This window comes from Aythya fuligula, chromosome 2, assembly GCF_009819795.1.
Source record: "Aythya fuligula isolate bAytFul2 chromosome 2, bAytFul2.pri, whole genome shotgun sequence".
NCBI classification, from domain to species: Eukaryota; Metazoa; Chordata; class Aves; order Anseriformes; family Anatidae; genus Aythya; species Aythya fuligula.
The window spans coordinates 112,345,700-112,361,496 of record NC_045560.1 but is presented as its reverse complement, the minus strand read 5'-3'; the positions used below and the strand labels follow the sequence as shown (position 1 = coordinate 112,361,496).

The following is a 15,797-nucleotide window of genomic DNA, read 5'->3' as shown; positions in this document are numbered from 1 at the left end:
CTATCATATCTCATTCTCTTTTGGAATGGAGGAGCATGGCAAAGTACATGTTGAATGAGAACACCAAGTAAATTGATCCTGTAAGACATACTCGATTTAAAACAGTTCAGCAATTGTTAATTTCTTATGTAAAATAAAGACAAAACCATAAAATAACAGTAAGATTTTCAACTGAAAGCTACAAAATAACAATTAATTTCATTAAAAAACTAATTTTCTTCAACTAGCCTTATTTCCTAAAATGGCTTTGATAATGACTAGAAAGTAAGTGAAATGGGATTGATAGCTGATAGCCCACTTCTCCTATGTTGTAATAATTAATTAGGTTTTGTTTTGTTTTGTTTTGTTTTTCATTGGAATAGGCTGCCCAGGGAAGTGGTTGATTCACCATCCCTGGAGGTCTTTAAAAGATGTTTAGATTTAAAGCTTTGTGATATGGTTTAGTGGAGGATTTGTTAGCGTTAGGTCAGAGCTTGGACTAGGTGATCTTGGAGGTCTTTTCCAACCTAGATGATTCCGTGATTCAATCTTTTATGTCTCTTTAGTCTTTATTTTACGTGTCAAATCCAGTCACTTTCTGGATCATATGCTTTATACACTCCAAAATATGCTTAAATTAAGTAAGTATTGCTGATTTCAACTAGACTGTATACCAGCTTAAATTCTTCATCCTATGGGAAAAGGAAATTTGAGAGAGAAAGTGTGAGAGGTTAAAGAAAATGGTCACATTAGACTACTTAGGGCAACTTCTAGCATTCATAGAGCAATATATTATCAAATGAAATCATGTAGACTTGTGGCTCATTTTACTCTTGGAAGAAGAAAGCCTTAGGGTCAGAGTTTAGTGTCTCATCTTCTTTCATAGATGGTATCCACTTATTTGTAGGTATCTTAAAAGGTGACTATAAATTAGAGTTGGTAATGCTGTAATTTCTTCCCTTCTTCCCTGTTTCTGAGTAAAAAAAAATTTAAAAAGGCAGATGGTAGCTGTATTTTTCCCACACTTTGTCTATCCACATCTGTCATTTCAATACAGAATACATGCCTGTGTCTGCTTTGTCTATGACTGTTCTGAACTGTGTAACGGCTTCATTAGAGAGAAGGATGTGTTTTCTGTGAGGCCTGAGGATGCACTATGGTCTCTTTGATGGAATTCAGGATTTCAGAGTCTTGATCTATACTACTCCACAGACATTGTCATCTTTCTATGAAATAAGTGCGACTTATGAGTGCTGAGGTATAAAACACACCAGAAATAGGAAGTGCACATCAAAGTCGTTCATGTTACAGCTAAAGTTCTGGGGTGAGATTTGAGTCAGCATGACAGTATCTGTATATGTGTGTCTGGTTATTAGTACACATACATACTATCTTGCAAAGTATGCCTTGACAATCACTGTGCTATATTAATCAATAAATAGCCTAAAATTTCAGAGTAGATTTCAGATACTAAATCAAGTATTTTGTCATCATATCATTACTCCTCTGTGCCATCCAATCTAGAATAGGAAGTATTGTGTTTAAATGGGAAGTTGATGTTTTTTTTTCTTGATGAATTGCTTTAAATTAACTAAATGTAATGCAGTGATTCCACATGGAAGAATACCTGTATATAGTATTATACATACGTGTAATTAAATGTGTAGGATAGGTTGTTGATAGGCATAACTTGTGAGTTATTCAGATATCATGAAATCATAGCAGAAGAGGGGGCAATATGTCACATTAAAAGGTTTTGTCTAATATATCACTTTGTAGCAGCTCCCCACCACTGCTCCCAACAAGCTGGCTCTTTGCGCAGGAAGTTCAGTCATCAAGACAGAGGAATGCTGCAATCTTAAGTTTTTTTCAGTTTTAAAAGTTCTAAATCAACCCAAATTAGCAGGCTACAGAGGCAGAACAACAGGAATTATTCATTCTCTGATACACAGAGCCGTGTATGTTTCTTGGCTTTCATAATATAACATTATTGTAATGTTATTTCTCCACTGTTAAGTATAGCATTTTGCTTAGGTGCTCATGTGCCTCCTTTGTACCACTCTGGTGAGGTGCATGGAGTTCCCTTCTGTGCTGTGTGGCATGGGCTGGCATCAGCCACACCATAAAAAAAAGCTAGACATGAACAAGAGCCGTAGAAGTAATTGTGAAAGAGTTACAAGAAGGCTGAGAGCATTCACAGCTGGATCGGTGATTTACTTGTCTTCCTACTTCCAAAATCTAGGCTACTACCATGGTAAAACACAACCTTGTGCTTTTCGAAGACTTAAGGCTTTAAATAAGTATTTTTCCACTGCATTTCTAAGGAAGATTAGATCTCTCATCCATGCCGGAGCAGTTTGATTAAATTTAACTCTGGCTATTGGAAAGATTTATTCATAGGATTATGGCACAGCTGTGGAAACTACAGCTATTATTTTGGTTGGAGATTTATGAGACAAGCCCAGCAAAACAAACAAATTTTATACATGCAGGGTAGCGTGGATGATGCCAGGTCTGGAAGAGGGAGGTGCAGAGCTGAGCAGTGTCAGAGAACAAGCTATAGTACAGCCAGTGCTATTTAAGGAGGCTAATTGTGCCACCACCATTACCTGCTTGTGTGACTAGGAGCACGGCAAACAAAAATACACAAAACTTTAAACCTTACTTTCTTCTTAAAGATGTTATTGCAATATGTTGGAAAGCAGTTATGTTCTGATATGTGAAAGCTGTGTGTCATTGTTTACATTTGCAACTATATTTTGGTCGTACATTTATTTCAGTGTGTCCTGTCTGTATTTCTCTTCCAGGTTCAGGTCCTTCGCAATGCTGGGGAGGAAGTGACCCTAACTGTGTCCTTTCTAAAGAGAGCACCTGCTTTTCTCAAACTGCCACTGAATGAAGATTGTACATGTAAGCCTTTATCACTTGGCAAAACAAACACACAAAAAACACCTAAATTCAGTGTTGCATCTTCTGAACCTAGTGTGCATTGAGGGAGATTGACAGCAGCATTTTCAGGCAGCACTGTGGCCTGAATATGAGGCCACATTGCAAGTCTTTGCCAAGTCTTGTAGCAGTAGTCACCTCAAACAAAAGAGTAAAATCTTTCCTTGAAAAACAGATCAGAAAGCATTTGGCCTTTGGTGTGAATCAGCAAAGATGCATGTGAGTCAGTGGAATTACATTAATTAACTGTAGCTCACATTCTGACGCAGAGTATTTAAAAGCAGTTTTCCAGGCAGCGTCAGATAACATTTTAGTCCAAAAGAGTTTTGTCGTCGAAATGTGAAAATGAAATTGTGTGGGTATATTTGAAGAGCTTAACTTTCCTATTTAAAATTCAGCAGCTTTCACGTAGGTGTCTCTCTACCTAAAAATAAATTAATTTCAGATGATTAGTATTTTGTTTAAGTCCAACTGAGTTTTAGTAAGTTAGCCCCATCAGAGGCATATCGAGACAGCTGTCTTCCTTTAACTGTATTAAAATGTGAGTGTGGGTGCATAATTATACAGTTGCAGCATACCTGAGCATCTATATGGATATTCATGTATGTCAGCCTGTGGCTTTTGCCATCCCTGCTTTCCTTCCACTTCTTCCTCCTAAAAGGGTAAAATAAATTGTTCACTTTTAAAGCAAAAAAGCCAAAATCTGATTTCATTACATGTAGCCTTTGATTTTATGTTAGTAGGAATTAAATAAACTAAATTATTATATAATCTCGTATACAGTCATTTGCAGAAGTACTGTCTTTATCTTTTTTTTCTTCCAGGTATTAAATTTTAGTGAGACAATAAAGAAATAACAATACCGTAAATAAAAACAAATCTCAGTAACTCATTGTCCTTTTTATGAAAGGATGTGGTACCATACAGTGCAGTGAGTAACACACACAAACACACACTCAGAATCATAGAATCATAGAATGGCTTGAGTTGGAAGGGATTTCAAAGATCATCTAGTACTCAGTAACCCCCAGTACTCAAAGTGAGGCCTCACAAGGGTTGAGTAGAGGGGGACAATCACATCCCTTGATCTGCTGGTCACTCCTCTGTTGATGCAGCCCAGGATGCAATTGGCCTTCTGGGCTGCAAACACACACTGCTGTCTCATTTTATGACATTTTCATCCTCCTGAACCCCAAGTCCTTCTCTGCTGGGCAACTGTCAATGAGTTCTTCACCCAGTCTGTGCTCATGTCTGGGATTGCCCCTGCCCAGGTGCAGCACCCTGCATTTAGACTTGTTGAACATAGGTTCATGTAGGCCTACTTCTCAAGCCTGCCTTTGGATGGAATCCCTTCCTTCGATTTTATCAACTGCACCACTCAGCTTGATGTCATCTGCAAATTTGCTGAGGGTGCACTCCATCCCATTGTCTATGTTGTTGATAAAGATATTAAACAGCACTGGTCCCAGGACAGACCCCTGAGGCACACCACTTGTCACTGGCCTCCACTTGGACATAGAACCATTGACCACTTGTGACCTTCAAGCTAATTCCTTATCCACTGAATGGTCCACTTGAATATATCCTATCATGTTACTTATGAGACGTAGCTCTGTAACCTCTTAAACTGTTACAAGAAATGTTTGAACCATGAACTTCATAGAGAATAACAAAAGCATTATCTGCCTAGTTCATTCAAGTGAAAACCAAGTAAGGAAAGTACACACTTATCTTTTATTATCAAATTTCCAAAAACATTAGTACTTTTATTTTTCTTACTAAGCAATTTTTTATTTTTTTTATTTTTTTATTTTTTTTTATCGAGAAAAGCACCAGTGGTTATCTTGAGCCTCCAATCAGCTTTAAAAGACACTCCATTCAAACCAAAAGAGAGATATTAGCTGAATGGAGAAAAAGAAGTGAGTGTTAGATATGAGAAAACCAATGAGGGAAGGAATACAGACATACAGACGCACACACATTTGCATTATACCACTATAGATTAATGAAATTTTGGGGGGTGTATTTACATTTGTATTAGGTGCCCCCAGTGACCAGAGCAGTGGCACATCCTCTCCCCTGTGTGACAGTGGTTTGCACCTCAACTACCATCCCAACAACACGGTAAGAGCTTATATTTCTTTAATAGAATTGCATTAAAAATGTTACCATAGCTAAGTGGAAATAATTGATAAAAGACAGCAAATGGGACAAACTCTAATTAACATTAGATATAGTCCCATTGGGAGCAAAAAAAGTTGCCAGATAATATGGCTGAGAATTAAACTATGACAAAGGCTGAGATTATGCCCTGATAAATGTGATTACTATTTTTATCTGAGCAATAGGGATTTCAAGGCATTTTTTCCCTCTAGATTTGTTTGCAGAGCATAGGAAAGAAAATGAAAATGTACCTATTTAAAGAGAAGGTAGAAAACTTTTTCAGAATTTTTTTTTTTTTTTTTTTTACTTTCATTTATAATTTAGAACTTTTGACAAATCTTACTTAGGTGCATGTTTTTGCCTGTATTCAGCTCTGAATATTTCCTTAGTAACTGACAAACGTATTGAAGAATAATAGCATTATGGAACAAATTCACTTTAGGATGAAATGCTACAGATCTCTATTCAGATTTGTAGTAAAATATGCTTTGGAAGTGCACCACAGGGTTTTTAACAATTTTCTTAGCAATGAAACACAAATTTTCTAATATTTTAAATAGTTCTAACGGTTTTTATTATTATTATTTTATCTTTTCATGTGTGTTTGGCTTCATTATAGATATAAATACTCAAAAAATAAAGAATAAATAAAACAGTATGCGGCATAATTATTATAGATATATACAAATTATTATTATTACAAATTATATACAATTATTACATATATATACAAATAAACAGAAGTGTAAGCACTATTCAGTAGACTTGCTGTTTCTACTTTCTGGGTTGCTTTATTTTTCTTGCTTATTTCACTAGCAAAGATTTCAAATGGGAGCCCAGAGATTTAAAAGTCAATAGCCTGATTAAAAAAAACCACCTGATTATCATATTATAAAACCTGATTATCATATGTGAAACCTTTTGCATTTATACATGTGTGTACAGGATGGAATCAATAAAAATGGGATAAAAACAGTAACGATGTGTCTTACTGCAGGTCAAATAAAAATAAATATATATTAATAGTTCAAAAACATCAGAAGCAGACATTTAAAAGTGAAAAGGCTAATGGAGGAGATCCCAAACTTATTTTGCTAGCCACTTCAAGTCTAGCTTTGCTTTTAGGATTAAAAATGTTTATGAATTGTGAATCCTCTTTCTGCAGATGTCAAAAATTATCTAAATTAACATAGTTTCTATTTGAACTGGTAATAATTTAATGAAATCAAGTTTTCTTTCAGTCTAAACAATAGAATCAGGCATCTTCAGTCTATAATTCACCCTAAATTAAATTCTTATGAAGACTGGGAAGACTCAGGTCTTCTTACCTGAGATAGATATCCTCTTGTAATGGAATATAATTCTTCATAAGACCAAATAAGACCTCTCTACGAATTCCTAACATATGTAAAAATCCTTCATCACAGTTCTTTCTTTTCTCAATTTATTTTCTATAATGTATTATGGCTTATAGCCATAATCTATTTCTTAGTTTATAGCCTTGGTGATCCACATGAAAATGTCTGACTTCAAAGAATTTGGAGTAGTCAAGGAGCAGTTTTGGTCTTTTGTCAATATTTGAAAGGGTTATGTAAGCTACAGATGAGGTTAATATTTCTGTTGCATCAGGACCTAGGCCTACAGTTTGCTTCTATACTTCTTGCTGCTTTTCAGCTTTGTCCCAAAGTTTCATTGCAGTTGAAAAAAGGTTCCTGAAAGCAGACAGAACACTGAAAAATTCAAGAGATTGTTCAAAACAATGTCCTAGCTTAGTCTTTCTAGCCAATCATTTATTTGTTTGGATTTAATCTGTGGAATGTTCACCAGAGTCAACATTTTAAGAACGTGTAATATTAAATAATATAAATATTATTAAAAATCTACCACTAAGCTAAATTAATGTTCATAGTCATATTTCATGATACAAATACAGAAGATATGTGAACATACAGGTAAGAAAACATATGAAGCAAATGATTAAAAGACATAATGGATGATGATGCAGGATCAACATGTGTAATTTTACCAATATACTGAAAACACTATGTACATTTCAGTGAGAATATTCAGACAATAACATCATGACTAGTACTATTTTGTAAAGTGTTTTATAAAGAAAGGAAGAGGTACTGAATTTTTTAAATTAAATTGCATTATTAAAAATATTTTGTTTTTCACTCTAAAAGCATTTTTCATTCTAATCTGTATTCTCTAAAAAAAGGTGTTGAAATTAGGTGGTAGAAAGCTAAATATTCATTCATACAAATAATGTATTGTATAAGTAGGCAAAAGTAAGATAAATTTTGACACATAAATATGCAGGTTTGAGTAATCAATTTTCATCATTTAATGTAGTAAATACACGTTCATGACTAGTCATCTCAAAAAATGATACAATCTGTTTTCTCTAGATTTTTAGAATACTGTTCTTCACACTTCCTCCAAGCATATTACTGTTGAGCTTTATTTAAGTTCGTTTATTTGTGAGAAAAAGTTTAGAATCTGTCCAGTATTAGCTAAAACTAGATAAATAATCTGAGGATAGTGGAAAACAATGCTAAATGCTATATCAAGACTATGAAAAATCTCTTTCTTTCCAAAGTCTGCTGAGTACTTCTAATGAAGTCCAAAACTGAGAAGGACCCTCTAAATGTTTTTCAGGATACATTATCATGTTCCTCATGGCCAACATCCCCAGGACTTAGGTGGGAAAAAAGGTGGTGTGATCTCCGGTTAATTCCTCTTCTTCATTCACGGTTTTCCCAGTACCTTCCAGGATCAGATTTGTGCAGGTAAAGAAGTTCAGAAAGTTAAAACTATTGATTTCTTGGTTGACAGATACAAGCCTTAGGGAACTGCCATGTTAGAGGAATAGTGTTATTAGTTTCAATGCAGCTGTGAAAGACATGTCCATGGACAAAGGAGTGTCCATGAAGGTCCTCCTAGGTCCACCTAGGTCCATATTCTGCTCTAACATCAGCCAGTACCAGGTATTTGGAGAAGACACGTAATTTTCCCACTTGCCCCAAGTGGTCAGCACATTTCTTAGTGTGAGTATTCACTTAGGTCAACATATATAATAGTTGTTAATTTTCCTGTCCTTAAAAGCTTCTTTTTGAGCTCCTGTTGTGTTTTGTTGGTTTTTTTTGGTTGTTGTTTTGTTTTGTTTTTTATACCTTCCCTCTTTGCAATGCATTGTCACATTGAGAGCTGTCATGAAATTATGTTTTTAAAAGTGCTTGTTTGTTTGTGTTAAATCCCTTGCCTGATGACTTTGCTGGGTGATATAATCTTGTTAGGGTGTAGCAAGGACTGTCTGCCCCATGGGCAGGGCAAGCCATGAGCACAGGGTGGCAGTGAGGCTGGCAGAGACAATCCATGCAAACAAAGGCCCTGTCTCACTGGCCCTACCAAAGGAGCAGAGCAGGCCTAGGGATGGTCATCATACACTTCCACTGGGATGAGGTGGGGCTCAGGTCAGGCTGGGGAGTCAGCCTGCAGGTTGGGTCCAAATTAGTTGTGAATTAGATGCCCGGAAGACATCAGTTTGAGGACAAACTCAAGTGAGGACCAAGGCGAGAGCTGTCCAGAGAAGCATGGGACAGTCTCCCTGCTAACAGCCCTTTCGCAGCAGCCTGATCTTGCATACCATGACCTCACCATGGCGGCGGTGGCCTTAAGTGTAGGCAGCTAGGCCCCCAAGATGGGACTGATGGTGCGTGCTGACCCTTCTGACATGGAACTCTGCTGTTTTCCTATTTGAAGGATCCTTACTGTTTTCTCTTGTGATGGACCCTTCCATAGCTCTGATCATCCTTGTTACCTTCCCTGTTTCTTTTCCTAATTTCTTAATTTCTCTGAGCAAAGATGATGAGGAGTGCACCCTCAGACCCTCCTGATGTACAATAAGGCACAACAGTGTTGTGTTTTTTTTTTTTATTATTATAATTATTATTTTTTCCTAATACTTTTTATTCTTTTTTTTCCTAATACTAAAGACTATTGCTTTATGATCGTCACTGAACACTAAGCTGATGATTTTCAGAGAACAATTTACAGTAACTCCTGCATTTCTTTCCTCAGGTTTAATAGTTATAGAAGGGTTCTTCATTGTTTATATATATAGATGAGGCTAATTTTCTTATATGTGTTACTTTGCATGTATTAACATTGAATTTCATCAATACTTTGTCTTTCAATCACAGGGAAGCCTGTCCAAAGCTCATAGTCAGGCTTAAATTTACTGCATCATATAGACCTACAACTCGTCATTCTTTAATTCAATATTATCCTAGTAAATCAGAATAAATCAGAGAGGAAGACAAGAATATTCTGGAATGATTACCGTTTTTCAAGTGTTATGCAATCAGACAGAAAGGAAAGTAGCTATTAAATGCAACAAAGCAAAGTACATACGTAAGATATTTTTTTTAAAGTTTTCAATAACTATATGTTTTATGGATTAATTCATCATTCATATATATATAAAAATTAAATTCTATTATTAAAATATTCTCTGCATACCAGCTTATAGGTCATGAACTGAAGGAAAGCTGTGTACAGTTAAAGAGTATGTTACTCTCTTGCTTCTCACCAATCAGAAAATTTAACTCTTACATTAAGCACACAGGTTGTATCAAATGTGAGACTGTGAGGACTTACAAACTGAAATAAAAGCTGGCTTTCCTGTGTAGTCATCAAGACTGCAAGCTTAGGTGTTTGAATCTGGGAAGAATAATGTGTTCTCTTATTATTAACCCTGAATTGTTTTAAAGGGTTTAAAATTATCCTGTTTCTCTATTTAAAAACATGTAAGATTACCTAATTAATACAGAAAAGCATAGTTGATATTTCTGGCAGGAGTGTTTTGTGAAAGAACCTTCCCAGCCTCTTTTCTCTGTTATACAGTGTTTCTATGGGTCCTACAGTGAAGTATTACCACCTGCCTGGGGGAGGGTTTATGATCCCCCACGAAAAGTGGGGAAAGAGGACTGTTTTTCAGCCTCGTTTTTGTGTTTGTTTGGGGTTAATTTTATTTTATTGTCATGGTCTGCTTCCTTCTCATTAGTTCATAGCAAACATTTGAAAGTTGCACAAAAGTGTCCCATGGCCTAAATTAATTCTAAGGGGTATTGTTTCTTCAAACTATACCACCAAGGTTTGTCAGTCTTTCTTCCTATGCACAGAGTTTAATTTAAAACAGTTGAGTGGATAGTCACTTCACCACTAGATGACTGATAAGCTAAAAACAGCCTATGTCTTCTGATTAATAATAACAAAATCATGTTTACTTAGCTACATGATCATGTTTACTTAGCTACATCTATTGACAATTACTGGCCCAGAGAGTAAACATGTGAACCAAAGCTACAGTGGCTCATTGGTTGAACTGAAAGAGAGACAGATATGGATGCCACAGATACAGGAGTTTTTGCTTTAAACTCTGTAAAACTTCAGCTCAGTGTTTTGCGGTGGTTGAAATAGAAATAATTAAGAGCATGAGGCATAAAGGGCCCAGAATCATAAAAGTCAAATTTGAGATCTATTCTGCAGTATACTTCAAATAAAATACTGAACTGAATGGAACTACTCACATGGAAAGTCAGGATGTATTCAACTATTTGTAGATTTAGGGATTTCAAATTCAGTCTTCTACATCAATAAAACACAGGCTTAATGTGCACAATATAGAACTGTACATTACAGAAAGGATCATGTATAGGCAGTGATGATATTCTTGAGATTTGAATTTCCAGAAAAAATAATTTTACAAGTGTATTTATACAACAATGAATACCTGAATTTATACTCACACCCTGAATATCTACTCTGATAATTTTCTTCTTGTATCCTACCATGCTGTCTAACGTGAGGAAATATGAGTACTTAACAGGAAAGTAAAAAGAAATTTGACAATGATAACAAAAGTGTTTTATTTATTTATTTATCTATTTATTATTTTTGCCTCAAAAATCACAGAACCAACATTTAACATTGGTAACAAGACAGCTTACAAGAGTGTTCTAAATTAGTGTAAACATATTAAAATATGACTCCCTCACAAAATTTTTTTTCAGAGAAAGATAAATTTTTAAAGGGACTGAAAAGTTGAGGACTCTAAAGACCAATATTAAGGAAAAGATATTGAAAATAATATTAAGGAAAGCAACATAAAGTGGACATTAATTCATTACATTTTCTGTAGATAGTATTTATAAGGTTGTTCTCCCTATATAAAGCGTGATAAATTTTAATCTTTCAGAGTTTGAAAATACTGACACATAAATTGTCATTCCCACATACATTATTATTCCTCATAATCATATGCTAACTTTCTAGGAGGATGCTTCACACTCATAAATTCCTGAGAGTATTCATAAGAAATTCCAGAGGATATTTAAGTTAATCTTAAATCTTACTAACTTCAAATTCTTGAGTTTCTGAAGGTGCAGAACCTAAGAGGTGTACTTGAGTAAGAATTAATCTGTTCTTAACTTTTTTTTTTTTCTGTATTAAAAAGTGGTAAATAATATTTTCTATTTAATACATAACATTTATTATATATATATATGTAATGTTTGTGTTGTGGTATGTGGCTGGTAGACTAATTCAAGATAGTATTGCAATAACAGTAATACAATAATCTAAGGATATTGTAATCTAAGACTAAGACTACCTACTGCTGAGACACATTCAGAAATAATCTAATACTTAGCCATGCATTTCATAGTCTCCACTTGCATCATATAGACTTCACTGGGTTAAGATTTAGCCCATTCCCCCTTGTCCTGTCACCAGGCATGTGGGAGAATAGACCAACCCCCACCTTGCTACAGCATATAAGTACCTATGTACTTAAGGTACCTATACAGAGTGATAAAGTCACCCCAGAGCCTCCTCTTCTCCAAGCTGAACAAACCCAGCTCCCTCAGCTGCTCCTCATAAGACTTGTTCTCCAGACTTGTTCTGCAGACTTGTTCTCCAGACTTGTTCACCAGCTTCGTCGCCCTTCTCTAGACTCGCTCGAGCACCTCGATGTCCTTTGTGTATCAAGGGGCCCAAAACTGAACACAGTACTTGAGGTGTGGCCTCACCAGAGCTGAGTACAGGGGGACAATCACTACCCTAGACCTGTTGGCCACACTGTTTCTTATGCAAACCAGGATGCTGTTGGCCTTCTTGTCCACCTGAGCACACTGCTGGCTCATATTCAGCCAACTATCCACCAATACTCCCAGGTCCTTCTCTGCCTGGCAGCTTTCCAACCACTCCTCTCCCAGCCTGTAGCTCTGCTTGGGGTTATTGCGCCCCAGGTGCAGGACCCGGCACTTGACCTTGTTGAACTTCATACAGTTGACATCAGCCCATCAGTCCAGCCTATCCAGATCCTCCTGCAGAGCCTTCCTACCCTCGAGCAGATCGACAGGAAGGTCCCCTTCCTGGCTTCTCCAAGCATAGAGAACTCTACCATTTCATGGTCACTATGCCCAAGACAGCTTCCAACAACCACATCTCCCACCAGTCCTTCTCTGTTTGTGGAGAGAAGGTCTAGTGGGGCACCTTCCCTGGTAGGCTCACTAACCAGCTGCATCAGGAATCTATCTTCCACACTTTCCAGAAACCTCCTAGACTTCTTTCTCTGGGCTGTGTTGTGCTTCCAGGATATATCTGGGAGGTTGAAGTCCCTCACGAGAACAAGCGCTGATGATTTCACAACTTCTGTCAGCTGCCTATAGAACTCCTCATCAGTCTCCTCATCCTGGTTTGGCAATTTATAACAGACCCCGACCAGGATGCTTGCCTTGTTGGCCTTCCCGCCGATCCTAACCCATAGGGGCTCAACCTTATCATTCTCAGCATCAAGTTCCACAGCATCAAAACACTCTCTAATATAGAGAGCCACACCACCACCCCTTCTGTGCTGACCGTCCTTTCTGAAGAGCCTATAGCCAGACATTGCAGCACTCCAGTCATGAGAGTGGTCCCACCATGTTTCCGTGATGGCAACCAAGTCATAGCCTGCCTGCTGCACGATGGCTTCCAGCTCGTCCTGTTTGTTACCCATGCTGCGTGCAGTAGTGTAGATGCACTTCAGTTGGGCCATTGCCTTCTCTCCCAGCCTTGCCATTGTTCCCCTGGCACAGCTCCAACAAGCCTTGTTTCAGCCCCGTCCCCCTTCTTACCTAGTTTAAAGCCCTCTCAATGAACCCCGCCAGCTCCTGGGCTAGGATCCGTTTTCCCCTTATAATCAGCAAATTGTCTGATCGTAATGCTGTGTTATGTAATAACTTGTTTAGCATTTTATTATAGAAGAATTTTCAATTTGTATTTATAGACATTTAAAATAAAGGTATATTAACTAAATACTATTTTAGCATTTTAGCATTAACATTAACTAGAGATGTAATGCTTTAAATAGTACTTCAAGAACTTTGTCAGAATTATTGTGAAAATGAGTAGTTAATCTTTAAAAGAATTTTCTATTGGATTGTTCCTGTAGGGATTTAAAGACTGATCACCACTTCTGTGAAAAGGCTACTGAACTGATAAGTTATCTAGTAGATTTAGAGAAACCATTGGTCTCTGCATGATCGTGTTCATATGCGCATGATCATCCTCTACATGATAGAATTGTTAAAAAAAAAAGAAAAGAAAAAAGAAAGCAAGCATGGCTCTAATTCATTTTTTATGCTTCTCCTAGATGGACAAAAAAGCCTGCACTTGACAAAGACACAGCAAAGACTTTTATGGTAGAGATAGATATTAGTTCTATGTTCCTATACAACTAGACAATAATTTTGATCACATAAAACAAATGCTTTTGCAGAATGGAAATCAGTGGCACTTAGTTTTACAGTGAAGATAACACTCATTTTGCCCCAGCCACCTCAGAAAATCTGAATGACATGCTTAATTTTAAACCACAAATTTATCACTAATGAATTGGGTTGGGAGAATGCCCGCATTATTACTCTCATTACTCTGCATGCTTAGTAATCTTCTGCTTTTGGAAAATGATTAATATTGAGCTTTTTGGGTTCTAAAGCTGAAGACCTGTAAGCCTTCCAAAGGCTCTTAGCCAAAAAGGCTATTTGCAGAAGAAGTTAGGTCTGTTACAGCTTTAGCATTTGAATTTTTTCTCTTGTTTTGTAATTGTTCAGCACTCAGCTGTGGAAAGTCAGTCTATAATGCATCACAAAGCATGGTGTAAATGCCCAGAATGTTGCTGGTGTAGAGACACCCAGGTGGACACTCCTTTTGTCAATGGATGTCTCTTGGCATTTCAGTGCATTTTACTAATCATCCTACATTCAGAAATGCAATTGGAAAAATAATTAATGTTACCTGGTCAGTTCTGAATTCTCCAGCTTTTACATCAGTAGGTAAAAAGATAATCATTCACAATCAAAATCTGATCACCAAGAATAAGGGTATATCGAGACAGTAACTTTACTGCATTTTAAAAATATAACAGAATATAACAGAAATATAACAGAAAAATGAAATAAAAGTTTTTGAGAAAATTCAGTATTCCACTGAATTTATGAATGGTTGACTACAGTCCAATGCACATTTTCCTTCTCCATGACCTGCAGTATTAAAGCATTAACACTTTGATATGCATCAGCTATTTTACTTGTTTAGCTTCTGAAGTCACGCAGTGTTGGTTAAGATTCCATGGTGCTAGTCTATGGGATTTTTTTATAGCTTTATGGAAACTTAATATAGTTGACCTTTTAGCATAATCATTTTAATATGTCAGGTATTTATAAAACACGAAGACCAGCAATTTATCAGTGTTCAGTGGCTGACCTTCATTGTAGTTGAAAGAAAAGCATTTTCTACAAGTATTAAGAAGGTATGCTAGAACAGATGAAATTTTCTTCTGACCTGATCTGTTATGACATGTCTACAGGCAAAATGCGTTCCAAGTAATTGCTGTGGATGGGGTTTGCAGCGGAATAATTCAGTGTCTCTCTGCTGAAGACTGTATTGACTGGCTACAAGCAATAGCAAGTAACATTTCCAACCTCACAAAGCACAATGTAAGTATGGATCCAAGTAAGCCAGAAGGTTTCCCAATCATATTTGATTATAACTGTCATAAAAGCCTAATGGGTTCAACCACAGAATTGTCTGCATATAAACAATGCTTGAGGCTGTCCGAGAGAAGTCAAGTCAAGTTTGTCATCGAATCAGATTTTGTGAGAAATCGTTGAATGGGAAAATATTCTCCCTTACAGTCATCTAGTTCACTTCATCACTATCAGAGTTACATACTTCTGAGCAATACCAGCTAACATGAGAAACAAAGACCAGACAGAGGAGAAAGACAGGTGTGATGGACAAGCACATATAAAAGCAAAAGGGAATTCTGCATTTTCGTGATAGTTTAAAAAAATATATATATACTAATATTGTTATGCTCAGATCTGAATAGGTATAAGTTCTGTTCACTTAACACAAGGCCAGTACCAGAACCATTCATTACCAGAAAAGATTAAATGCATTTATGCTTCATGCACTGTACTTTTAAGGTCTGATCTTGTGGGATAAAGAACCTTTTATTGAAGCAAAGATAAATGTTATGCAAAGGTTTTACTAAACTACTACCAAGTTCAGTTGAAAGCTCTTTCAGACCTATCTAGGATGTATTTTGCATTTGATATATGACATGTCATTTTTAACTTAGAGTTCTATACAATACC

At 36.5% G+C, this 15,797-nt stretch overlaps 1 protein-coding gene across 4 annotated transcripts in view; it reads left to right on the top strand.

The window, feature by feature from the left end:
- Positions 1-15,797, top strand: part of SNTG1 (syntrophin gamma 1) — a 370,856-nt gene that overhangs the window by 246,039 nt on the left and 109,020 nt on the right. For all 4 annotated transcript variants that reach the window (XM_032180786.1, XM_032180789.1, XM_032180787.1 and 1 more), the window contains 4 exons: positions 2,787-2,889; positions 4,967-5,049; positions 7,750-7,880; positions 15,005-15,134. In XM_032180786.1, coding sequence (XP_032036677.1) covers positions 2,787-2,889; positions 4,967-5,049; positions 7,750-7,880; positions 15,005-15,134 — 447 coding nt within the window. The remainder of the gene's footprint in view (positions 1-2,786; positions 2,890-4,966; positions 5,050-7,749; positions 7,881-15,004; positions 15,135-15,797) is intronic.